At 43.8% G+C, this 25311-nt stretch overlaps 1 protein-coding gene across 8 annotated transcripts in view; it reads left to right on the plus strand.

The window, feature by feature from the left end:
- dmxl1 (Dmx like 1) overlaps positions 1-24850 on the plus strand; it is a 49468-nt gene extending 24618 nt beyond the window's left edge. For 4 of the 8 annotated variants that reach the window (XM_040195678.2, XM_078087151.1, XM_078087148.1 and 1 more), the window contains exons 22-51: positions 224-410; positions 491-601; positions 1489-1658; positions 1837-1934; positions 2107-2272; positions 3412-3549; positions 3682-3820; positions 4751-5526; positions 5847-5945; positions 6294-6461; positions 8134-8322; positions 8963-9039; positions 11595-11716; positions 11822-12079; positions 12474-12670; positions 12878-13026; positions 13242-13327; positions 13447-13648; positions 14162-14279; positions 14611-14673; positions 16134-16220; positions 16854-16972; positions 17763-17910; positions 18936-18996; positions 19428-19555; positions 20062-20139; positions 20266-20357; positions 20559-20611; positions 21237-21454; positions 22736-24850. In XM_040195678.2, coding sequence (XP_040051612.2) covers positions 224-410; positions 491-601; positions 1489-1658; positions 1837-1934; positions 2107-2272; positions 3412-3549; positions 3682-3820; positions 4751-5526; positions 5847-5945; positions 6294-6461; positions 8134-8322; positions 8963-9039; positions 11595-11716; positions 11822-12079; positions 12474-12670; positions 12878-13026; positions 13242-13327; positions 13447-13648; positions 14162-14279; positions 14611-14673; positions 16134-16220; positions 16854-16972; positions 17763-17910; positions 18936-18996; positions 19428-19555; positions 20062-20139; positions 20266-20357; positions 20559-20611; positions 21237-21454; positions 22736-22972 — 4734 coding nt within the window. In that variant the 3' untranslated portion in view covers positions 22973-24850. The remainder of the gene's footprint in view (positions 1-223; positions 411-490; positions 602-1488; positions 1659-1836; positions 1935-2106; positions 2273-3411; positions 3550-3681; positions 3821-4750; positions 5527-5846; positions 5946-6293; positions 6462-8133; positions 8323-8962; positions 9040-11594; positions 11717-11821; positions 12080-12473; positions 12671-12877; positions 13027-13241; positions 13328-13446; positions 13649-14161; positions 14280-14610; positions 14674-16133; positions 16221-16853; positions 16973-17762; positions 17911-18935; positions 18997-19427; positions 19556-20061; positions 20140-20265; positions 20358-20558; positions 20612-21236; positions 21455-22735) is intronic. The other 4 variants (XM_040195683.2, XM_078087153.1, XM_040195682.2 and 1 more) reach the window with 3 other exon arrangements.
- The last annotated feature ends 461 nt before the right edge of the window (positions 24851-25311 follow it).

Below are 25311 nucleotides of genomic sequence, written 5' to 3' on the forward strand. Positions count from 1 at the left end.
TTAGAAAACTGAAACTGATAAGTCTCATGGCCCTAGAAAACATGCTGACACATTTGAAAAAAACTTTAATGGTCAATATTTAAATACAATATTGTATTCCATTAGAAGTATGACTCCAACATCAACACATTATTCCCTTTTTTAACATGATTTCCTTTCTCTTATCTATTTTTAAATAAATTGGAAAAAAACATTTTACAAGCTTCTTTCTTCCTGTCTCTAGGTTATTGACCTGTCCCAGTACAGTCCCACATTCTTTGGTGCAGAACATGCACAGGTTCTGTCCAGTCACCTGCTTAATTCCAGTTTGCCGGGCTTAACCCGTATGGAGCAGATGTCTCTCATGGCTCTGGCTGACACCATCGCTACCACAAGCACCGACCTCAAGGACAGCCAGGGCAAAAGCAAAGGTACTGCAGGGAAAGTAAGATTTAGAACAAAGGCTCTTCCAATTTATTTCCAGCAGTCAGAGCTTTCATTCACTTACTAGGTGGAGAAACTCTGGACGAGTGTGGTCTGAAGTTCCTGCTGGCCGTCAGACTCCACACTTTCCTCTCTACCTCGGTGCCTCCTGCACACCGAGCACAGCTGCTGAGGCAAGGTAGAGTGGTCTTCAAACTTTTTTTCATTAGCGGCATTCCATGGTTGTAGCATTCAACTCACAAATACTGTTGAATGTCCCTCCAAATTGGCACACTTTATCTAAAAGATTATATTTTCACCATGTAAGTCTCCAGCCTCCTACCTCAAAAGTTGTGTCCCTGCACTCCTTTCAGATATACTTCCAGTGGCCGTCTATTTTTCAGACCTGTAACTGAAGCTGCAAAGATGGAGGTTACTCACGGTCTCAATTGTACATTTTAGGCAGTAAAGGTCTCAGTGAGCGCTCTTAGCAAGCCGCAGTCTATTCATCATCCTCAACTATACCACTAAAGTTACCCTTGAGCAAAGCACTTAATCTGTGAATGCAGCCAGAACTCCTCAGCAGTCAGTAATATAACACCGTAGCTGCACAACACTCTTTTTGCTTTTTGCTCAATCTGGTAGCCTAAATGGATATTAACTAGACGTAAAAACTAAGTAAAACTAGTACATTATTTTAAACTAAATGATTTATACTTACTAGTTGAGAACAAAACTCCTAGCCGACCAACATGCATACTGAATTTGATCTCGGATGATAAAACTAGATGTTGAAGCTGTAGCGAGATGATTTTACTACAACCAAAACATATTGAAATATGTAGATTCTGATATGTTTGAAGTCCATCAAGAATGATGCAGCAAAACACGTAACCCTGTCTCGCCGACTCGTTCTCTCCCAAAAATGATTTATAAAGGAGTGCTTTTCTTAATAAATAACACCAGCCATTGTGGCACCAACATAAAGGTGATCAACTGTGCTTCTACATTAACTCACTGCACAGTGTTGAAATCCTGTGAAATACAGAGCATCTTTTAACGTGCGTCTGTCTCTTCTCCCTTCAGGCCTGTCAACATGTCACTACGCCTGGGCTTTCCACTCTGAGGCCGAGGAGGAGCTGCTGAACATGCTGCCCGCCCTACAGAAGGGAGAGCCAACCTGGCCTGAGCTGCGCTCCATGGGCGTGGGCTGGTGGCTCCGCAGCACCAACAAGCTGCGCAGGTGTATGGAGAAGGTGAGGCATCTATGACATTAGCAAGTTTTCATTATCAATTTAGTTGTCTTTGCTCGGATCTTAAACGGTGACCACTGTTGAACCAGTTTTGCCACTCCCCAAAATGACCCATGGAGTGACCGCAAAGGCTGAGGAGGTGCGATCTCATTAGTGTTTGTTTTTCCTCTTTATTTGTCAGGTTGCCAAGACGTCTTTACAAAAAAACAATGATCCTCTGGATGCAGCTATATTTTACCTCGCGCTGAAGAAAAAAGCAGTGGTCTGGGGGTTGTACAGGTACGGCTAAACTGACATCATTTTCCCTGTGAAATACACATGCAGTTGTCCCAATATTTCCCCCCACTCCCCTCCCCCCCACCCTTAACCAAGATTAGTTCTGTCACATTGCTGAAAAGCTGTGACACAGCTGTGGTGTCCTCTTTTGACTCCACAACGCTTTTCTCTTCAGGTCTCAGAAGAATGCCAAAATGACAGAATTCTTCCGCAACAACTTCAGTGAGGACCGGTGGCGGAAAGCAGCATTGAAAAATGCGTTTTCTCTGTTGGGAAAGCAGCGGTTCCAGCATTCTGCAGCCTTCTTCCTTCTAGCCGGCTCCCTTAAGGATGCTGTGGAGGCAAGTGGAAAATAGAAATTTCACACTGTTTGCCAGGAGCACTTGTTCTTTCAGCAGCAAGTGCCACTTGTCAGCCTTCTAAACCTCGCTAAAAGTTAGAAACCTTGCTTTCAGCATGAGTAATGTCAAGTGCAGCTCATTTTTATTTATAACATATCTGTAGCATTTTAAGGTGCGTCCTTTCCTGCCCCCCAACAGTTCATGATCAAGGGCCTTGCTCGATGATGCAGTAAAAGCAGTGAAGCCACTTCTCGCAGCCAACATTCCTGTAGTGTGCTGCATCCTTTTTTATTATTGAAGCCGCTCAATAGATTCCCAGTGGTGGCGTCTTTGTCATGAGCTTTTAGCACAATGCAAGACAGACTTATTGATGTTGGAATTTAACTCTTGGGTTTTGCTGTCTGTCTTTCCTTCTCTTTGTAAGAAGTTTCAATAGCATGTTGTTACATTTATGAAGCTGCTGCACATCTTTCCCGCTGAGGCTTCATAAATGGGGACACTACAGACTACCCTCTTTTGATGTTGATATGTGAACTTGTATATTTATTCTTGATTCTTAGAATGGCTGATCTAGTTTGAAAGATGTCTGTATTCACATGTGTTTTTAAAAAAACAGTCAGGCAGCTCTCAATCAATTTTGCTCCCGTATAAAGAGTGCTGCTCCTGGTCATGTTTGCATAACCTTTTTAGTCATCAAGGTTATCTGTTTCGAAAGTCCCTGAAGCAATGAGTCACATTATTTCATCGCTGAGTAACTGCAGTTTTTCTAAGCATTTAACAGGAATGAGCTTTACCCAGGCAAAGGGCTATCATTGAATTAGTTTTGCCTCCGGCTGGGGGAGGGAGAGTCTCATTGAAATGCACATCATGCCTTACAAGTTGGGAGCAACTATGTACAACCTCTTAGCCGTATGCACAAACTTTTCTTATTTTTGCTTTCACTCCCTGTCAACAGATAAACTAACAAGATGGCTGTAACTTCAGGGCATCATTTTGTCCAACTGCAAGACACGACTGTGTCAAGAATATACATTATTTGTCTGCTGATGTCCTATCTCACCCTATTCAGTCCTGGGGCAACAGCTCAGAACCATTTTAAAGTTATAACAGATTGTGATATCTGGTTTTATTTCCTCTAGGTGTGCATAGAGAAAATGCAGGACCTACAGCTTGCACTGGTGATCTCCAGATTGTACGAGTCTGAGTTTGAGACGACATCCACCTACAAAAAGATCCTTCAGAGACATGTTCTGGGACAGGACAAACAGGTTGGCAATGTGTGTACAGACTCCACGTGCCGCTGCAATTTTTTCATTAAGCTACCCACTGTTGTTTGACTCTTTGGAAATTTGCCATTTAATAAACTGCAGAAACCAGAAGGAGATGTTGTGATTCTCTGTATTTTTCAGATTCAAGCCCACCAGGACCCGTTCTTGCGCAGCATGGCTCACTGGGTCCTGGAGGACTACAGCAGAGCCCTAGACACTCTACTGGAGCACCCAGCTAACAGCACCAGATCCGCCTCTACTGGGACCAAATGTGATGCAGGTAGGTCTATGCCTTTTCATTTCTTTTCATTACTCTATGGAAAGGTAAGATTACAATTCAAGGATCATTGTCACACAGAGTACACACTGAAATGTAGTTGTAGCCTATTCCATTGATGCTACACACAAGAATACGTCCAATCAAAAACAAAATTTAATTCAAGTGGTGCGTTTTTTTATTATATTTGCATCAGAACAGCAGCAACAAAACTGTTCTCTGGGCAGATAATGTGGGCGGAACTTTGAACTTTGAATATGTTCACCAAGCAGCATTAATGTAAGCAGACAGTTTGCTTCCCCTCGTCACATCAGAGTCCTGCGCTGTGTCCTGTTGTTCGTCTGTGCAGTGCAGCTTTAATCCAGGAATCCGCAGTGGAGCCGGGTCCTAGCTGCTCAGTCCGTCCTCTTAGGGCAGTTGAGTACGCTGTAAATGTTCATCATACAGCTTACTTCGCTTTTAATGATTCCAAAATCATTGGATTTGTGGATGAAAAGATTCTATTTGGCCATGCTCGGGTTAATGGATTTGGGCTTCGGGACAGGAGAGTCGCTGGTTCAAGTCCGTCTTAGTTGAATGGTAAAAGTCTTCTGTCAGAAGCCTTAAACATATCTCAATAAGCCTGTCCACTTTATGGACATGTCAGGCCCATCAAATGCGGCATTGCAAGTTATGCACACAGGGTAGACACTTTTACAGAAGGACATAGATTTGCAGCTGTTTTTTAAGCATTGGAAAATGCAGCATATAATGGAAACCCAAGACCATTTGAATGGAGGAGCCTTGTCTTTCGAAAAGATGAAGAACTGAATATGAACCTCATTTTGACTCAAGTGAAAGAAAACCACCCTGGTTTGGCATCCCCTGGCTACATGTGTGTCACATATAATGTTTTCAATATTCATTCAGAATGCTTTTCTGTGTCTGTGACAGGTTATTCTGCTGAAACTACCTGTAACCCAGAGGTTTTCAACTTTTATACCTACCTTCGGACCCACCCACTCCTCCTCCGTCGCCATTTTGGCTCCTCGGACAAGGCTAAGGTTGGACTGACGGCCGAGGGGCGCAGAGCCGACTCCATTAGCCTGGAAGAGAGGACGCTCTTTTTCACAGCCGCCTACTCTCATCTTCAAGCCGGCTGCCCCATGCTAGCCCTCGAAGTCCTTTCCAAGATGCCCAAAGTCCGCAAGCATTCCGAGCTACCCAACCAGGGCGATGCAGGCGCGGCGGCTGAGCTTAGTGTTGGGAGCAAGAACGGAGAAACCTCGAACCAGGGCTGGTCCCAGCAGACTCTGAACGGCTACGAGTCCGACGGAAACTGCTTATCCAACAGCCGGTCAGATTCCGTGTTGAGTTTCGACTGGAGCCAGCAGTCAATCACTCATGCGGATGAGCCACTGGAGCTGAAGTGGGACAGTGACAAAGATGGAGAAGACGATGTAGATGAAGAAGAAACCAAAAATGTGGACAGCAGCCATGTGTTCCAGAACCCGGAGGACGCCACGTCGCCGCTAGCGGAGGTGTTGATGGGGGAGGTCAGGGAGGACTGCAATGACTTCCTTCCTCCGTCTAATGACATCTTAGCAGCTCAGCTGAAGTTTACGGCCTGCTTGAAGATTATGACCAATGAGCTACGGACGCTGTCAACCGGTTATGAACTGGATGGCGGCAAGCTGCGTTGCCAGCTCTACCAGTGGTTAGAGAGAGAGGTAACTGCAGCTCAGGCATATTTAAACACACTTACAGATTCAATGTTCACATCCACGTATGACTGCACCTTTTGAGCTCACTGACCAAAATATGTACAACTTGCATAACTTCCACATATCTCTTCTGTCTTTGTTCACTGGCACAAAACATAATGTTGGTAGTAAAGCCAGTCCAGTAGTTTTCTCTTGCGAAGTAGTTTGCCTTTTCCTATTTTACAATTGACGAAATGTTTTTCTTTCACTCCCACAGATGAAGGATGAACTCCTTCATGATAAATCGATCATAACCATGCTTTTTTTCCCCCCTCGGTTTAACCCAGGTGGTGGCTCTCCAGCGTTGCTGCAGCTACAAGCCGTGCTTGCCAGAGCTGTCTTTCCAGGGTGATGCCCCCGTTTCTGGGTTGGTGGAGGACGAACGGGTGGGTGTAGATAGCTGGCAGTTTCTGCATTTGTCAGATGTTCATGATGAAAAATCAATGCAACCCAACAGCACAGTTTATGTAGTATACACAATTCTTATTAAAAAAGATGTTTCTCCCCTTTTCCCTTGAATACATCAACTCCTAACCTGCCGCTATAAAATTACCTCAATCAGCAAACCTGATTATTTCATACATATGCTATGCTTTATTTTAAAACGTGGTTGTTTTAACACAATGAGCCACTAGTATGAATACAAGCAAGATAATGTTGGCATATTTACCGGCCTGTTGATTTATTTGTCTTTTTTGGAACAAAGTTCAAATGTTTTTTTTCCTGTTTTTAAGCCTGGGAGTCCTCATGGTGACAGCCAGAGGAGCAGGAGACACTGGCTGCAGAGTAACCAGCCCCTACTGAGGATGTTTCTCAGCTACTGCAGCCTGCATGGCTCCCACGGTGGAGGACTTGCCTCTGTGCGCATGGAGCTCATTTTACTGCTTCAAGAGTCTCACCAGGTAGCTACAGCATACAGAGATGCACCCTTCTTGTATGCAAATACACCACAGAGTAGGCCTGTCGCAATAATAGATTATATTGACTTATCGCACAATATAAGAAAATCAGCGTGATCATTTTTGTTGCTGCGTTATACATTTTATTAATTTTACTCATGAATGTCACCAACAATTTAGTCGATTATGCTGCCTCTGTCCTCTTGTCTGCTTTGTCAGTCGAAAGCTCAGGCGGGGCTCAGGCGGGACTCCGGCAGCGTCTACACACACACACACACACACACACACACACACACACACACACACACACACAGACCGAGCGGACACCAACAGGGGAAGGGAATGTGTGAAACCACTGTGTTATGAAGTGTTCTTATTCGGAACATCTAAAGCCGAGCCAGTTAGGATGAACAAGTCCAAATGGATTCGGTTTTGAAGCTGAAATCTTCAGCGCCGGTGTGGGAACATCTTGGCTTTAAGCCGAATGAGAGAAGAGAGCCAATAGACGTGACAAGCATCCCACCCAGTTCTTCAACCTAAACTACCGTCGGTTCCCCCGGACCGCGGTCCGCTGGACACATTTTCTCGAATTACCGCACCCACCCCGATGTTTCGCCCCTCTCCGTGTCCCTAGCACTTATTTATTTTTAATTATTTAGGATATATTTTTTTACATTCCGTTATTGTCTTTGTGACAGCCCTACCTAAGACCCTCCTCTGTGTGCTTAAAGTGAGATGGTGACATACATTGCGAGTCCACTATCTGACGACCAAAAGTGCAACAATCAGACATTATGATGCAGATTATTGCACTGTATTATTTTATTAAATTTTCATTGTTTTTTTTTCCCTTTTGGGAGGCCTAGGGGCCAAGCACCACTTCTGCTCTGTTGCGGTGAATGCACACAGACTCACACTTCCAGTGCACTGGCATTCACACTTCCAGCACAGAGCTGGCAGGTTGTGCTTATTCTCCATGATCCTAAGGGAGTTTCTGCCTTAAGCACAGTATTCAAAGGTTGAGTCAATGTGAGGAGGTAAACAACTCTATAAGCCAGAATGAAAATATTGTTTTTGAATGTTAGCAGTCGACCAGCACAAGGTGTTCTGTCTACTCATTCTCATTTTGAAATCTTTTTTTTTTTTCCCTCCCAAATCTGGTTGCGTGGTTTCTTGTTATCGCAGAGATTACAGTATTGTTCCCTTTGTATTAACCTCAGTCGACCTATAAAGCTTCTGTTTAGAGAGTTTAGTGACAACTGAATGTGATTATCTAGCGTAACAAGCTTAAGCCTGTGGTATTCTTATACACCCAGTCACGTTTAGGGATCTTGTAAACAAACACAATACAATGCACTCTTTGTTGTCTTTTCTTTAAATGTCAGTCACACATTCATCGGCAAACCATCATGTACTCTCCAAGTATGGGATCATGTATGACACATCCGGGCTCTGAAGGAGTCTTGTTCCCCAGCTCCCTTTTTGTGAGCTGTTTCTGTTGCCCTCCAGAAACATGAATGAGCAAGTGACGTGTAGTTGTACATATCCCCCCTTAATATTTACAGCATTCTACATGATCAGCATTTTTAAAACGGTTTGGTGGGTCTGCTGGTTGGTTTACCGCCGTCACAACCGAACACGCATTCCAGCGTTTCTCTCTGGTTTCTCCCAACAGGATGACTCCACCCAGCCAGTGGTTCCGTGTGGTCAGCCAACTTCCATCCCCCTCCTGATGGCGTGCACCTCCAACGTAAAGACTGTGGTCGCCAATCCCCTCGTCTACCTGACCAACCTGGCTCACGACATCTTGAAGACCATCAATTCGTTCGACTCTCCTCCACATCCGGATGTGGTCAACAATGAGGTACGGCAGTTTCTGGTCTAATGTGGGACTCCCTTTGAAAAGTGTTTGTGTGTTTTGCATCTGAGGCCATTCATTAGTGCCAGGACATAAGTGTCTTTATCAAGTTCGATCTATTATGTGATACCAGCCAATTGCAGATATATTGGCATCGGTCTGTAAATAGTGAAGAAGAATTTGCCTAACATACAAGGAAAAGATATGTCAAGACATGATATCGATTGAACATATTTCAAAGTGGTGTATCAATAATGAGCAAGTCCTTGCTCCGAAATAGTGGAACGAGCTCTCTGATGACACCAGGAGAGTCTTCATAGCTTCCACCTGCAACCTAAAGACACACCTGCAGGCTCTACCTCGACTAAAAACACTAAACAAATTGTAGCACTTAAGTGCCATTATAAGTACAATTTATCTATAACAAGTAGTAAATTGGCTTACTTGATGAAATTGCCCTTTCTTGTTTCTTCTTCGGAGTTTGTATCCATATGGTTGAATGCACTTATTGTAAGTCGCTTTGGATAAAAGCGTCTGCTAAGTGACATGTAATAATTAACAAAAGCGTGGACATTTTTTGTCTCTTGTGCGTTTAGCTGCGATTGTGTTCATGCACCTGAAACGTGTCATAATTCTGATGTTTCAGATCTACGTGATGCACACATTGGCTGCCTCCTTGTCCGCCTGTATATATCAGTGTCTGTGTGATGGACACACCCACAGGTGAGTTTCCCTTTCAGGGGTATTTGAGGTGAAGTGTGTCGGATTTCCCTGCATGCAGCAGTGAGTGTGCATTTTGAAGCCTCGCTCTCTTTCCAACCAGGAAGGAGAAGACAGTGGTCGTGTCTAAAGGCTGTTTTTGATTGGTACTGTAGAAAGACGTATCTGTAGAAATGACGAGACATTTTCAGTTCATTTTGATTTTGACATGTTTTCTATTACATTTACTTTTTTGCCATTCTATCCTCCTAAAAGCTACAAACTCTTTTAAACTATGACCCTTTCGGGGTGTCAGCTTTGCCAGGACTGTTTCACAAAGTGACATAATCTGCAGCACCGCAGTGAACTTAAATAGATGAGAACCCTGAGCAAATGTCAAGCCATTCATTTCTTTACAATAATATTATCTAGGAATATTAATAATATCTCCTTAATATCTCATTAACCGTGGTTTGGAAAAAGATGCTTTCATTCAGCCGGACTGAAATTAGACTTCATAGTGGGTATCTACATTGCAACATCTCTCCGAGCAAGCCTCTTTAATTCTTTATGTGACTCCAAGCAATGGCTCTCTTTGATACAACTCCACCACATTCACCTTGACACAACTCTGTTAACAGCACCAGCCACTACTGGATTATTAATCTATCAAAAGTGATTTTACTTTGTTTTCAGCATTAACGTCTAACCGACAAACCGCCGCCGGCGTGTGCATGCGTGTGCATGCGTGTGTGTGTGCGCGCGTGTGTTTTTTTTAGACTTATTGGAGCAGAATAATAAGATAAGTATGAAGGGACATGACTGCTGGTGGTAACCAAGCAGGGGGGGGGAAATCTCTAGTCAAACACTGCAAATGTATTACTGAAGTAAAACATGCTTTTAAAGATGCCTTAGAAGTCAACGTAGAAGGGCCTTAAACGCCTCTGCGATGAACAGCAGGGGGTGAGTCCTCTGGTTGTATAGACGGCGTGTCGAGCACGGCTCTGCCCGCTCTGGGAGTTGTGTGTTATCGTCTCAGAACTTGCACTCCAAAAAAGGGGTGTAACATTTTTTGGCCGCCCAAAAGTGTCTGTTTGTATTTAGCTCCAGAGGTGGTGCCCCTAGTTGCACCCCCCCCTCCAATCCAATGGGAGACTTCCCATAGTTCACTTCTCTTTTATGGCTTCAGGCTGCTTTTAGAAAGCGCTCTGTTGATATGCCTTAAGACATTTGAAGAGACAAATATGTTAGCAATAAGCAATACGTTTGCAAAAAGAAAATGTCTGTTTTGATTTTGTTGAAAATGGTTTATGAAAGCTGCAAGGCTTCTGTGTGTCATTCTTATTGTAAATACTTAATCCGATTTTTTGATTCGACGGATTGGTTGGAACGTTGCTTATTCATGACGTGGTTATTTGTGTCTGCCTGTGTGTATGTCTGCCTGTGTGTAGCCCATTTGGCCTGCAGCTGTGGGACTTCCTGGTTATGCCAGATTAACTGTACAAAAAAAATGTTTATGCTTGACCAAACTAGGAACGTTGAAGCCACGGAGCTGTGACCCCCAGAAAAGATTTGCTTGCAACAATTAATGTGTCAAAAAGAGATTAGTCTTTAAGTTGAAAGAGCGACTTCATTATTCTTTCAGAGGAAGTTTTTGGCTTCGGTATTTTAAACCTCACCCAACTCCAAGCAAGTTGATGCAACACTTTTTTGTTTACTCGTGCGCACACAGTCATCTATCCCATACTGTTGGGAGTTGATCAGCCCAACTAGACTAGCAAGGCTATTTCTAATTTAACACTGTCTTTGTTATGCTAATTCTGGTATAAACTCTCCTGGTGTGTTGCTGCGGAGGTTTGATGGAATGTGCTTCTGTTTCTTCTTGAATGTCAGAGTGAGCGAAAGGGTACAAGTTAATTTTTTAAAGGGTATTTCACGATGTAGGTTGTGGGGGTTGAATGTTGTCGTCTAGCTGACAGTATTTTGATGCATGTTCCGCTCCTTTCTCTTGTCAGTTTCATTTAGTCAACCTTTTATGAAAACAACGTGCCGGTTCTTCCATAAGATTACACTTGTGTGCATTAAGACCGCATTGACCCCCAATCTTAATAAGGTAGCCGTTCTAATTTTACAAGTTTTTTATGTGCAGTCTATTTTTGCAGAAGCATAACGGGGGACTAACGGTATAGGATGTCAAACCGACTCATTAGCGTGTTGAACGTCTCATATTCTGTGGAAAAATATCCAGATTTTTTTTTATTCGCAAATCCACTTGACACAATACCTCTGGTACTCATGCTTTCATTGTCTTAAGGCAACATAAGTTGCAATCTCAAATATGTAATATTTATATATTTTTATATCTTTGACTTCACCCACGTAAATGATTGGTGCTGAGGTGTTGTCACGTCCCAGAGATCCAGACGGTGTCGCGAATTCCCTGGAATGTAGCCAGAGACATCCACTTTGTAATTAAGTAACGGCTTTCAGAATTCAGAACGTGTGTGTGTTATATGTAATTACACAACACCTTGCTAAAATTTGATTTTTTTTTCTCACTTTTCTTTTGTGTCCTGCAGCCATGTGAACCAATTCACAGGAATCGTGTATCAGAGTGTGTTGCTATCTCTGAAGCAGCCGCTCAGAACCGTCAGTATGGATGAGTCCGTTCAGCCCAACACCTCCCCTGCACAGTGGCCAGGTAAGAACACACAAAGCATTCAACAAAGCCGCGCTCTCAATGAGGATGTGAATTGTTATTTATAAAATATATATATATATCTGTCACGTCCCGCTCTGTCTCCAGGTATCGCCTCTCTGATTCGTCTGTTGAGCTCAGCAGGGGAGGAGAGCCAACCGGGCTTAACCGTGCTGCTCTGCGAGATCCTGACTGCCGTCTTCCTCAGTCTGTTTGTTCACGGCATGGCCACTCACTCCAGCAACGAGCTGTTCCGCATTGGGGCCCACCCGCTCAACGGCAAGCTCTGGGTGGCGGTGTTCGGAGGGGGCGCCCGGACCCCCGTCATCGGGAAACCCAACAGCCCGACGAAAACCCCCCCACCAGGTTGGAACGGATTAGTGTGCACCGTCTAGTTTTCTTCCTGCCGGGCTGCCTGAGTGGCTGTGTTCTCTGCAGAGTTTTCTTTTGGAGGTGACCCAGAAGCTAAATCGAATCAGCTCCTCTAAATTTATTGGTTTCTAGTCTGTAGGTCGGAGTAAAATCCATCAATTTATTAGAGCCGCCGCTGTTTACGTCACGATTTGCGCTATTCCCTCGAGGTTGGCAGAGGATACCTTATGTAATGCGACTAACACCTGTCCATTTCAGAATATTTTGGCACCACAACTGCAGTTTAAAAAATATATATACATTTTTAAGAAACAAGTTGCAGTATTATTTTTATGTTGGCGAAGATCCGAACTGCATCAATTTATCAACACTTTCTCTCGACATCCAGCCTCACCAAGCGGCTCAGACAGGAAGTCCAGACGGTTCAGGTTCCTGTCGTCACGCAGTGGATCCAGGGAAGAGTCTGGGATCAACCACCCATCCAGCCCCAAGCACGGCCCTGTTGTGGAACAAGAAGCTGCCTCCATCTTTAAAGAACGATTCGTCCCTCCAGAGCTCAGCATTTGGGATTACTTCATCGCCAAGGTAATCCAAAAGAATTTTGAAAAAACTTCCTTGTAACAACTTACTTGATCGTGAGTGTATTGACTTCATCATTAACTTTTTAATCCGCTATGTATTCAACATGTGCTGAAGTTGACTGGTAAATGTAGAAGGCAGAATAAAAGAGCCTTTTTTTATTTGTTCAGCGCAGCAGTGTGTGTCTGTTTAATTCGTTGATGTCTCTTTTAGCCCCTGCTGCCACCATCAGAAGACCGAATCGAATATGACTCGGAGGAGAGCCAAGGTAGTCAAGATGAAGAAGAAGATGACAATGAATATGAAGATGTGTTTGACCCCAGCTCTCCGCAAAGAGAACACTCTAATCACAATTCATACAGGTAACAACACACGGTCCTACTGCAGAGTGACTCATATTCACCTCACTTCATGCTGCCTGAACCTCTGTTTACAGCTGTGTCTTTCCATTGATCGTATTTTCAGTTGCACCGCCTCCAAACTGCTCCACACCGTTTTTCTGTGTTTCAAAAGGACCCATTAAGTATTTCTGAATTGTAATCTTACTTCTTTTTTTTTTCCCCCCCCGTCCTCTCAGTTGGTGTTTGATGCGACTCGCTATGGTTCAGCTCGTGTTGGTCAACCTCAAGTCCTTTTACCCAATGGCAGGATATGATCTATTAGGTAGACGATGAAGTACTCCACACACTCTTAAATATTAACCTCTAGGATGTGGCCAAGTGCACCCATTTCTCACCGCCTGTCTTGGCTAATCGAATTGTCTTGTTTGCTCATGGAAACAGATCTGCCTGTGGGCTCTCCCCTCTGTCACGCTGTGCTGAAGACGCTGCAGCGATGGGAGCAGGTGCTGCAGAAAAGGCTGGAGATCTTCGGGGGCCCCCCTTCCAAGTACATCTCCACCCCCCTCCAGGATGAGACGGCCGCCCCGGGCCCCGCCCTGCTCAGACACAAGGCCTTGTTTGAACCATCCAACACCCCGTTCAGGTACCATGAGCTGGGAATTGGTAGAACAAGTTAAAAAAGTTTTTTTTTTAAATTAGTTTTTAAAATCTTTTTATTCAAGTAGAAATTAGTCAGCCATAGTGTTTTTTTGGGTTGAAGAAACAATTGGCCTATCCTTTATCCTACAGCTTGTACCCTTCAGCTTTTAAACATCATGAATAAGTGATGCTGGTTTATTGATTACAGTTTAGCCTTCAGCACAGATATATCTGTGAGACACATTTACACCAGTGAATTGTGTTTATAAAATTGTTTCCCGAGATCTCCATAGATGCGAGTTGTTTTCTTCTGATGTAACCCCTAATGATTTCCATACGGGCGTGCTGTACACACTGTAGGGATTTACTGTACGTGCATTTGATTTGTTTTGCCTCTAGTACCAAATATGTCGAGCTTTCAGTTTAGCAGAAATCAAAAACGATGGCTCCAGCACATTTGTTGGGCTTCAGTGAACAGATGCGACTGATTTAATGAAATGGTGTGTGTTATTTTCAGAACTAGCCACCATTCCGCGCTGCCAGTGAAGCGTCTTTGGCAGTTTCTGGTCAAGCAGGAGGAAGTGCAGGAGACTTTCATTCGGAACATTTTTACCAAGAAACGGGGCCTGAATGAGGTACGCCGTGTTCACTGCACTTCTTCTGCATGAACTGTCTCCGTGTTGCACAGCTAGCACATGGTAATAATGATCACAGAATAACAAATTAACCATTGTGTCATGTATGTGCTCCACGGCAAACACACTTGTGCTCTTTTTGTTCAGCATGCTAATCAAATGTATTATTACGGCCTCCAGTTGCGTGTTGGAAGTTTTTAATTGTATTCCAATATTTACAACCTGTTTTGATTAACAGCACAATAATTCACTTCCTGTGTGTGTGTTTGACTGCATGGTTCATTGCTGGTTGTTGTCTTGTGTCTGCTGCTTCCCCCCCCAATCATTTAAGTCGGGTGAGGACCAGACTGACAATATGAAATTGTCAGGGATGGAGGAGACGGGAAACAATCAGGTACAGCTGCTTCAGAATAATTGGGACTTTTGGAATTGGGGTTGGAGGGCCACCAAATCTCTGCTCCAACTGAATTGTCTTTGTGGCACAAAGGACTGAAAACTGTCAAACTAAAATGGGCACCAAGTAATTTGGTTATAGTCTTGCTTACAGTAACTTATTCTTTGATCACACACTGCTTTTAGAAGTGAATGAACTGTGTTGGCCCTGATGTTTGGTAAAAATAGTGCCCCGCCTTAGAGGTTGGATCGACATTTTTACAATAGACTCCTGTGTTGTTTTTTAACGCTATTAATGTTAAACACAATTTAAAAACTTTCTAGTGTCATCGGAACCATATTAATTATCTCATATTAAATATCTCTTGCGTTGTGCAGATGGAAAATGATTTGCCATGTAGTTTACCAGCGTGCTTTACAGCATATGATGCTGTCATCTGTACAAACTGTACTGCTGAGTAGGAGAACATGCACATCATGTGCATCTATTGGCCTCCTACTCTAGAATAGCGAATGTGGCCTGTCACATGTAATAATAAGAAACCTACAAATTGTGAACTTGACAGATTTATAGTACGCACATTTTCTGGGCCCTTAACTGTTTGACATTAATCTTACACTTGGCTGTCTAAATATCCGTGTGAATGGAATCCATAAATGTCAAATTGCACTGTACATCGAATCTTCGGAGAGTTTTTCTAATCTGCTGTCTCTCGCTGTGCAAGCTGCCATGTTGCAGCTACTCCATTTGGCTCAGTGTTAATTAACCTCGTCTCTCAGAGGACAAACTGAAGCTGAATAGCTTCTGATTAATGGGCCTCACAGTGTCGCAGTGAATCTGCGCCCCACAGGGATTACGTCCTCGGCAAAAATGGCAAACTACCATATTTAGATCTCTGCAAGTCAAGTTTTCCTTTATTCCATCTGACAGAGACGTGGTCTTTTCCCCTTGAATAGATGCAGTAGAGACTTTAATACAATCTCATGCTCAAAGGATGCTTGTCTCATTTTGAGTTAAATGTTGCATGTTTTTACAATATGCATAGCTGCAGTGTAACGTTTTCTGCCACTCCACGGTCTCATCGGACCTCTGTGGCACAGTGTGTGCTGGATTTGTTGTGCTTGTGTTATCCAATGGCAATAATCCATTTAGGTGGTTAATAGGGTGGCCTGAAGTTCCTCACATGTTGTCTCCTAACCTAAAAGGCGAGACAAACCTACAGTGCAGATATTGGAGTGTAGAAAGCGAAGGGTCTGTTCAGCTTGAGCCCTTACATCATCAGCTGTCTTCTACAGCAAATATTTGGAGCCTCGTTCATCAAGCTCTCTAATGGATCTTGTCATGTCACTGGTTCTGTAGCATGAAGGGAAATGCACTGCATCTGATGTTAGGGCTATTTGTTTTCCTAACATGTTTTTAACGATAATGATTGAAGTGTTTGTGGTCCTTCCTCTGTGCAGACTGAATCTAATCTGGGCTCCCCTGGAGGAAAGGCACGCATCATCCACAAGGAATCTGACATCATCACGGCCTTTGCCATCAACAAGGTAGAAGTCTTTTAAACGCATGTCACTGAACATCAATATTATCAATCATTTTCATATTAAAGTCTGGGTCAAATGTCATGCAGCTCATTGTGTTGGTTTCTTGGACCACAACTTTACTGTTTTGCTTCATTACATCGCTCATTAAGCTTGTTTCCAGCTGCAGCTGTTTCTAGCAAATGAGCTGGCAGAAAAGGTCTGACGGGCTGAACTTAGTGGAGCATTTAGCAGCTAAACAGAACCGGCTATTTCAGCAGTATGTGGAGACCAAAGCAGGAGAGTGAATATTGGACTAAACGCACGCCAGGAACACACAATGCCAGTTCGCTGTGCCTCATTGATGGCGAGAACAAGATGGGTGCAACATTCGCCAATTCAATTACAAATAATTCCATGCGAGTACTAGTACAGATGTGCCACTAACCAAATATGGGTAAATGTAGTCTGGATCCAAAATACTAAACTGTGGGCCACTAAAAATTACATTTTATAATTATTAATGTCACTCAGATTTTTGTTGTGGTCACAAGCGGAATAGAGTAGGAATAAGTCACTTTAAGCCTCCCTTTCTTTTCCTTACTCTCTCTGCCAGCCGCCTCACCGTTTCCCCACTTCCTGTCTCTGTTTGTCTCCCAGGCAAACCGTAATTGTTTAGTCATGGCCTCCACCCATGACATTCAGGAGTTGGATGTGTCATCCATCTTGGCCACACAGATTTTGACATGGATCGATGACGATGATGCAGAAGTCAAAGGGTAAGAGGCGTGTGTGTGTGTGTGTGTCGACTGTACCTCTTCAGGCCATGAGAGTTCACCCAGAGTAACATCAACCGTCATACCAGAGCGAGTGTGGGCGTGTGGCGATGTGATTAGTTCAGCGGTGAATATGGATTGTGTGAGTGTGTGCAGCATTATTAGTATGCATTTGTGTATTGCCTCCTTTATGAGGTTCTCTTATCATCCCACAAAGTGGTCACTTTCTCTCTATGGATTGTTAACATAACTTCTCCCAATGCTCAAAAAAGAATGCTGTTAACGCATTTTATAAGATGAAATCCAGCGTTCTCAAAGTAACAGGTTAGATTTTGCAGAGCCACAAGTGATCGGTTTCGGGCAATGCGAGCTTTCGCAAGCAGACAATTCAGGTGGACGTCATGAGCCATGTGAATGAACGAGATGCTGCGAGATCTTGCAAGGAGACGCGATGCTGTTTACGTGCACGTACGGGGACTATTTCTCTAGACTACTGAAATGCGATACACAACGTTTGGTGGCGAATACGGTTTTGTGCTGAAAGGCAACTATTTACTGACTAATTCAAATTTCGCTGGTAACCGTATTATAAAAGAAATAAGATACTTGAGGCAGTACTTTATCTTCAATAATGTTCAGGGGTGGCCTGTTGCATTATTGGACGATAAAGTACAGCCTCTCATACCTTTTTTATTGCTTAAATAAAATCATTTTTGGAGTTGAGGTATTTCGAGTTTTAAGATTTGAAGATGTATGATGATGTAGCTAATTCCTATTCCGTCTCTGCGTCCAGTGTTACTAGTGATGACTTCCTGGTGGTCCATGCACGTGATGACTTTGCCGCCCTGCACGGCACCACGCCGTACACCCACAGCAGCCCCGGTACACCCATCAATATGCCGTGGCTGGGAGGAGTGCAGACGGGCCGGGGTGCAGCTGTGGTGAGCTCCCCGCCCGGATGGCGTCATGTCATTTGAGCCCTTTGTTTGCCCCCAGTTTGATATGGGTGATGAGGGACATGTATTGAATCAGAAGACCAATTTAACCATTTTGTTGTGTTCGACCAAGTGTGTGTGTGTGTGTGTGTGTGTGCATATATATTTTATAAATACTGCTTCCCTGCTTTGATTAATGTCTGTTGCCCTGGATCTGCTCTTCTTTGCAATCAAAGCCAAATCTAAAAGCAGTTTAAAAGACTTAATTAATCATTAATCTTGGTCTTGGACTCACTTTGCCAAAAGCACCATGGCTGCCAACAGTAGCTCGGCTCCTTGACTTTCAGGGGAACAAAGATGTTGCTGACAGCTTGTGGGACAACTGGACACATTCTCATTTTTGTGCTAGTGTTCAATGGGATATTGGGTTAAATGCCGTTCTACTGGGCTGAGGAACTTTGCATCAGCAGTTGGGAGGGTGGATTTGATTCCCATGGTAGCAGTGTCTTTGATACGAGTCCGTGGTGAGTCATGTTTTGTTGATATTAACCAGCTCGTCATTGCTCTTGATGCATACTGGGCAGTAAGAGACCCTCTGCATCTTATTCTTTCACCAACCAGTCAGACATCGTGCACTAAGTTGGACCAGAGTACATTTAGAGACGATAAGTTCTCCGGCCCACTGGTCATAAAACAAGGCTGGAGTTGTAACTGAGCTACAGTACATGAAGACGCTGTGTTGGTTCTGTTGGTATTGTTGGCATTTTTCTGACCTTTTTAAGTGGATTCGTGCTACAGATGAGCCCCTTTCAAGTGTGCTCCTTGATATACGGAAATGTTATGGTGCTTTTACATTCACATTAACAAAAGTTAATGACAACCCATTAGTAACAAGCCATTAGTTTAACAGATAGAGGACGGCAGCAATGGATGTGTTTTACTTACCCGTTTACATAGTTCCCTGTTGTAAAGCATTTAGCATAATGAATATCTGCATTCACATCTCTTCCTCCTCACTTTTCTTCTCCCAGATGATCAAGAGAAACATCAACAATGTTCGAAGAATGACCTCCCACCCCACACTGCCTTACTGTAAGTACGACTCTGATGCTTCTGTCGGTAGATTAAAGCTACTATCCAGAAATCGTATTCCTCGTGTTAAAAAATGGCCTACAGGGGAGGATTACATTCCCCCCAAAACTTTCTCATAAGCAGATATTTAGAAACTGGCAGAGTTGAGTTATTTTTTTTCTGGCACCAGTGCTGCTACCCATCTAGATGTAAGAGCCCTACCTTGTATTTCCCAGTCAAACCGCAGTGTGGGGAATGAAGTTGTGAGGGTTTTCTGGGTGCAATATTCCCCAGCTCGTATAAAAAAAAACATGTGTTGAGCGTTTGAGAGAGAACCTGTTTTCCTTCATCCCTTCTAAAACGTCGGGAACAAAGAGACTGAAAAACCTCCCGTTGGGACCTGAGCGACGCACACTGGGAAACGAGCTGATGACACACTGTGTTCCTTCCAGACCTGACGGGAGCGCAGGACGGCAGCGTGAGGATGTTCGAGTGGGGCCACTCCCAGCAGATCATCTGCTTCAGAAGTCCAGGCAACTCCCGAGTCACCCGGATACGATTCAACCACCAGGGAAACAAGGTGACAAAGCTCACATTGTGAACTGTCGAACGGACCCGTTTAAACACTCGCACCGTCCATCGTGACGTGAGTCTGCCGAATTCCCTGAGGTTTTCACGCCGTTCAGGCACGGATCGCAGCGGGGAGTTGTGCTCCGGCCCATTTTTGTTGAGTGATTCAGCGGCTCTGAACTCGGGCGCTCGCCTCGAGCTAACAACTTCCTCAGATGGTGCCTCGCCTGTGCCAGAGCCGTCTTATCTGGCCAAACGAGTGATATCTGCCTGAAAACAGAATTGGGACGCGGGGACGAGCAGAGGGCTCGGTGTTTGTGGTTACGTAAGCGGTGCTCGGACTCGTGAACCCGGCGACGCGTATTGGAAGATAATTTCAGCGGAATCCAAATCACCCGGCAGGCAGAGACGGTTGTCGGGGGGGGTGGGCGGCAATATGTTTGTGTCCCTCTGATTGGATCCTCTCAGCTTGATCTTTTCTCAAAGTCTGACGGTTTCCCCGAATGTTCTGTGCAGTTTGGCATCGTCGACGCCGATGGAGGTTTGAGTCTGTGGCAGACCAACACCAGTGGGAACGCACCTAAACCATACCTGGTAAGGAAGTCGCTGCTTTCCTGTCTGTGTGGCGCTTCTCCGTGTCCTCGCGCCGTCTCCCCATCATGCCTAATTCAGTGGGCTCTATTAGTGTTACTATTCGTCGTCTTTGTCTCCCTGTGCCAGACGCTGCAGTGCCACAACAAGACGGCTCACGACTTTGTCTTCGTGGGCTCCTCCTCCCTCATTGCCTCTGCGGGTCTTTCCACAGACAACAGGTATGACGGTTGGAGGGACAATTTCGTCTCCATTCCTCTTCAGAGTGTGTTCTCCCAATTGAATTCTGTTTCATGACCTTCTAATTAACTGCAGAATTATTTCCGTTCGGCTCCACTGTGCTGTGGCCAACAGGGATAATGACCTGTCATTTGACTAATACGTGGAAATGAATAATAATTCTTTTATTCCTCATGCCACAGGAACGTGTGTCTGTGGGACACTCTGGTGACGCCTGCAAACTGCCTTGTTCATGGTAAGATGCACATTTTACTTGAGGAATCGGCCAAGCAATTTGTTTTGTTCCAAACCCTAATTATTACTTTTATTTTTGAATATGTTGGATAAATAATTGGCGTCCTAATGTCAAGTAACATGTCAATGTGCAAAAATACCTCTTTATGTGAAATAGCAGATAGTTTGTAGAAGAGAAGCTCTTCTTCTGCATCCTGCCAGTGGAATCCAGTATATGAAGTACTGGACGGTCAGTCTGTGACTGACTGCAGATACAAGAGGAACACTATGTATTTTAATAACATCTTAATGTTTTACTTCTGAGCTAAAGTTGTCGTGGCTCCATGCTGGTGATGCTGGTGACCTTACGTTCTTTTCCCGTTAACGTGACCTCTCAGATTTGGCACTAATTTATCCCGGATTGTCTGTTTTAAAGAAGGTGTTTATTGATCCCTAACGGGCAAGATTGGTGCTCGCTTTAATTCCCAATTTGAGCAATAATAAAATGATTTAGTGAACTGATCATTCAAAACCAAAGTACCAAATGTTTTCTGTTCACTGCTGTCCTTTTTTTGCAACATTCCTCTGAACGTTCCGCCTGTTCACTCACTTTATTCCACTGCGTGTCCCGCTCTCCTTCTCAAAAGCTTTCTGCTGCCACGAGTCCGGAGCCACGGTGCTCTCCATGGCGTCCAGGCAGCAGCTGCTGATCACCGGGGGGAGGAAGGGCTGGATCAGCGTCCTGGAGCTGGCCCACAAGCGCCAGCGCCAGAGCTTCCAGGCCCACGACTCGCCCGTCAAAGCGCTGGCCGTCGACCCGACCGAGGACTGCTTCATCAGCGGGTCGGCCGAGGGCAACATCAAGGTATTTCCACCACTTAAGCATCTCAGTACGTTTCCTTACATGTGGGATTTTACGGTCAGGGAGTTTGCTTAGTTTATTTTTAGTTTTTATTAATCCTTATTTGCATTTGCGGATTGCTTTTTAAGGTCCAATTTCAGTCCCAGAAAGGATGATTTTGTTTCTTTGCCTCATTCATTTGGTACGAGAGGCTCACTGAGAACAGTTCTAAAAGCTTGGATTATGAAGCCAGTTTGGATCATTTCCTCAAAACAGCAGACCTTGAACTAACAGAACGGTACTGCAGGATGATTTTGCACGAGCCCCATCAAACTCGCTCAGAGCCAATGTCACACTTCCGATGAAGCACTCATTCAGGAGAGCAGCGTGGCAAATGGAGACTAAAGTGTGAGGTGAAAGCGTTTGGACTGAACAGGCTGCAGAGGTTGCCGCCTTAAGCTAATATATTTGTTGGTCTTTTTTTATCTTTGACTTAAATAACGATTCCCACTGCTGTCGCTCAAAGGATGAAGCCACTGCGACACAGAGAGCTGCACATCAGCTTGAAAGTCAAATGACTTTCATTCTCGCCCAGAAAAACCCTGCGAAGCTTTGAGCTGTGTGACTCATTGAATCTTATTTTAGTTTATCCTATTTTATTCTACTTAGTCTTCCTGGATCAAACAATGCAATTGTGCATTGTGATGTATTTTATTATATATATATATATATATATATATATATATATATATATATATATATATATATATATATATATATATATATATATATATATATATATATACATACATATATATATATATATATAATAATGAGGGTTCAGGTAAGATATTCTACCTTTTCTTTACACTGCCTTTCTTAGTAAAGGTTGTGACTTGGAGCATCTCTCCCTAACGAGCCTTCTTACAAACTGCTAACAGGAACTGACTGGGCATATGGGCATATGTGAAAGTAGCGTAATGACTTAAGTTTATCGTAGCCTCGTTCCCACAGGACTCAACATACCTACATACTTATATATTCCCTCATCTCTCAGTCTGATGTTGATAAAGATGCTCAATAATAACTGGAAGTGAAGTGAGATGTTAGGAAGCGCTGCTCTGGCTCTGCTCCCCCAGACTGACCGTCCCCTGCTCCTCACCCGTCTACATGAGTCATAGTCGCGCACGTCTCCTTAACATTTTTTAATTGTGTAAACCACCACAGAACAGTCGTGGAAGAGCAAAATGTTTTCTTTACAGGCGATTTATCTTTGACTGGGTCTCTTCTCTGCTTCCCTGTCAGATCTGGAGTCTGGCCACGCAGTGCGCCCTCTACACCTTCCCCAACGAGCACGCCCGCCAGTCGCTGTTCAGGAACCTCGGCACGGGCGTCATGCAGATCGAGGTGGGCCCGACCAATCACATCTTCTCCTGCGGCGCCGACGGCACCATGAAGATGAGGGTCCTCCCCAACCGCTTCAGCATCATCAACAACAACAACAACAACGACCTCAAGAACGACGTCAAGTTCATCATCTAGGAGGACGGGCCGGTTGAAGCCATCAATCAGGACAAAGTGAAGTGGCCACTGCAGGAGAACAGCCGCCGTCATGGCGCGACGACCGCTAGTGTTATTAACCGCGTAAGTGAAGAACGCGCCACGGGACTCGGACGTTGACAAAGGGAGGCGCCGTGTGGGACGTGACGCCACCCGGCAGGAGCCTCTGCGAGTTGAAGGAGGGGTAACGGCCGAGGGTACAAGGGGACACAATGAGGACCGGGCAGCACACGCACAGCCTTTCCTTCTGCTCCGGTTCCGTTTTCTTTTTTTTGCACAGGAAGTGACGGGAGGCCGTGAAGAGTCTGGAGCTGCAGGGTGGTTCTGCTTGGACGGTATCCTCATCTTAGTTTATAGCAGAGTATCTGTGTGCTCAGATAGTCATTCCTTTTGGGGGGGTTGAGGGTGTGGAACCCCTCTAAAGCCACTCAGCACAATTTTCCACCCTAAATGAGCCAGCCTGGTTTGGGGAGTGTAGTGTAGGTCGAGGGTCAACGTCCCATCGCTATTATCGCTTCATACTTTAAATTTACACTTGTCTCCGGCCTGACTTGAAACGAGCACAGGAAACTGATTTTTATAAAAGTACAAAAGGAAAAACATTGTCTCTGAATAATGACACTATGCAAAGACTCTTTCTGAGGGAGAGATGACACAAATAAAAACCCTCTTTGGATGCGCGATATATCTATCTGCTCGTCAGGCGTCAACTCTCCACCAGAAAGTGAAGCATATTCCCTTTTTTTTTTACTTCAATGCAAAATATTCTGACTTAATTTGCACGTCCACACAAAGCTAGACGGTATGTATTGGGATGTAAATAGCTAATAGAGATCAGTAAAGCACGTCTAGTATGACTGTTTATCCCGGCCTAGAGTGAACCAGTGGTATATTTATTATTACAAGTGTCCTTTGACTTCTACCACACTGGCACAGTGCTGTACTACTGTTATTATTATTGAGGTTAAATTAAAGCATCAATTAGGCCTTGTCAGGATCTCCGATCCCCCCGAGTCGGTCCTTTGGTATGGGACAACACGAAGAATACGTTTTCTGGGTGTTTTTTATTTTCAGTATTCCGCTATAGTCTATATATGATGGTTTGAGAACTGCCTCGTACACGTTTGCCTTGTAATCTTCATTGTGTGAGACGTCTCCCGTCGTCTGGTTTGATATTCGTTCCCTTTGTCTCAACCGTAGAAATGGCTTCAACTTTCCTTTTTTTAAATCTTATTTCGTGCAGATGCAGCGCATTGCTCTGCGTACTTGCTTGGGATGTGTCATGTAGGTAATAGGACGTCTTCGCCTCAATTAGGAAGGTTCACGCAAATCGTCCCATAGATGTTTAGCTAGACGGAATATATACTCCAACCCACTTATCTCTCTCCCCGTAGATCCTTGTGCTGCTGTAGAGAAACAAATGTTCAATTGCTTTTGATTTCAGGGAGGATAAACTGAGGAAAACCTTTAAGATGAAGTAGATCTACTGCAGTTATGTAAATACATGGATCCATAAGCTCGGCTTCTCCGAATGAGCACATTATCATAACGCCGAGACGTATATTACAGAAGCCACTTTAGGATGAATATCATTCTGTAAAAATACAGGTATATTTATGAAATATGTTAATATTTAGGGTTCTAGACTGAGTGACCAACAGGCAGATGTAATATTATTTCCTGCTTTCTTTTATTTCCTGGTTTTGAGCAACAACATTGCAATGTTCTTGTTTCCCCTTGAATCAAAGTGGTTGTTAAATGATGTTCTGCTACGGGAACCGGAGATTAAGTACTTTTTATCAAAGTGAAACTATATGTACGCTTACCAAAACTGTAGAATAAAAATATTTTTTAATCAAAGTAGGTGCTTTTTTTTTTTTCACCGAAACGCTGCTTAAGTTCATTTACAGACTCGTCACCCACAGATCAGCGTAGATTAAAGTAACTCACTCCGCTAAATGCAAAACCTTTTAAAAATCCCTTTACCCTCAATATGCCAAATGTAAATTGTTGTATTAATATGCAGAAAATGTACCGTGTAATAATAAAAAAAGCAAATGAGTAATGTATTAGACTGATTATATTACAGCATTAGAAGATAAACAAACGTCTCAACTAATTTTGTAACAATTACTGGCCAAATAATCAGGTATTGAAGTAACCTCTTCAGATTTTTGCTATTCTGAATAAATTTACTTCCTTTGAAGCAAACCGAGCAATCATAATTACTGATATGAAACGTGAGGTTCATTATTTTTCTAAAGAGTCCTCTGGGGAAGGTCAACTGAAAAATTATAGTATTTTGAATAAAGTCAGAGCAG

Source organism: Gasterosteus aculeatus, chromosome 13, assembly GCF_964276395.1.
Source record: "Gasterosteus aculeatus chromosome 13, fGasAcu3.hap1.1, whole genome shotgun sequence".
NCBI lineage: Eukaryota > Metazoa > Chordata > Actinopteri > Perciformes > Gasterosteidae > Gasterosteus > Gasterosteus aculeatus.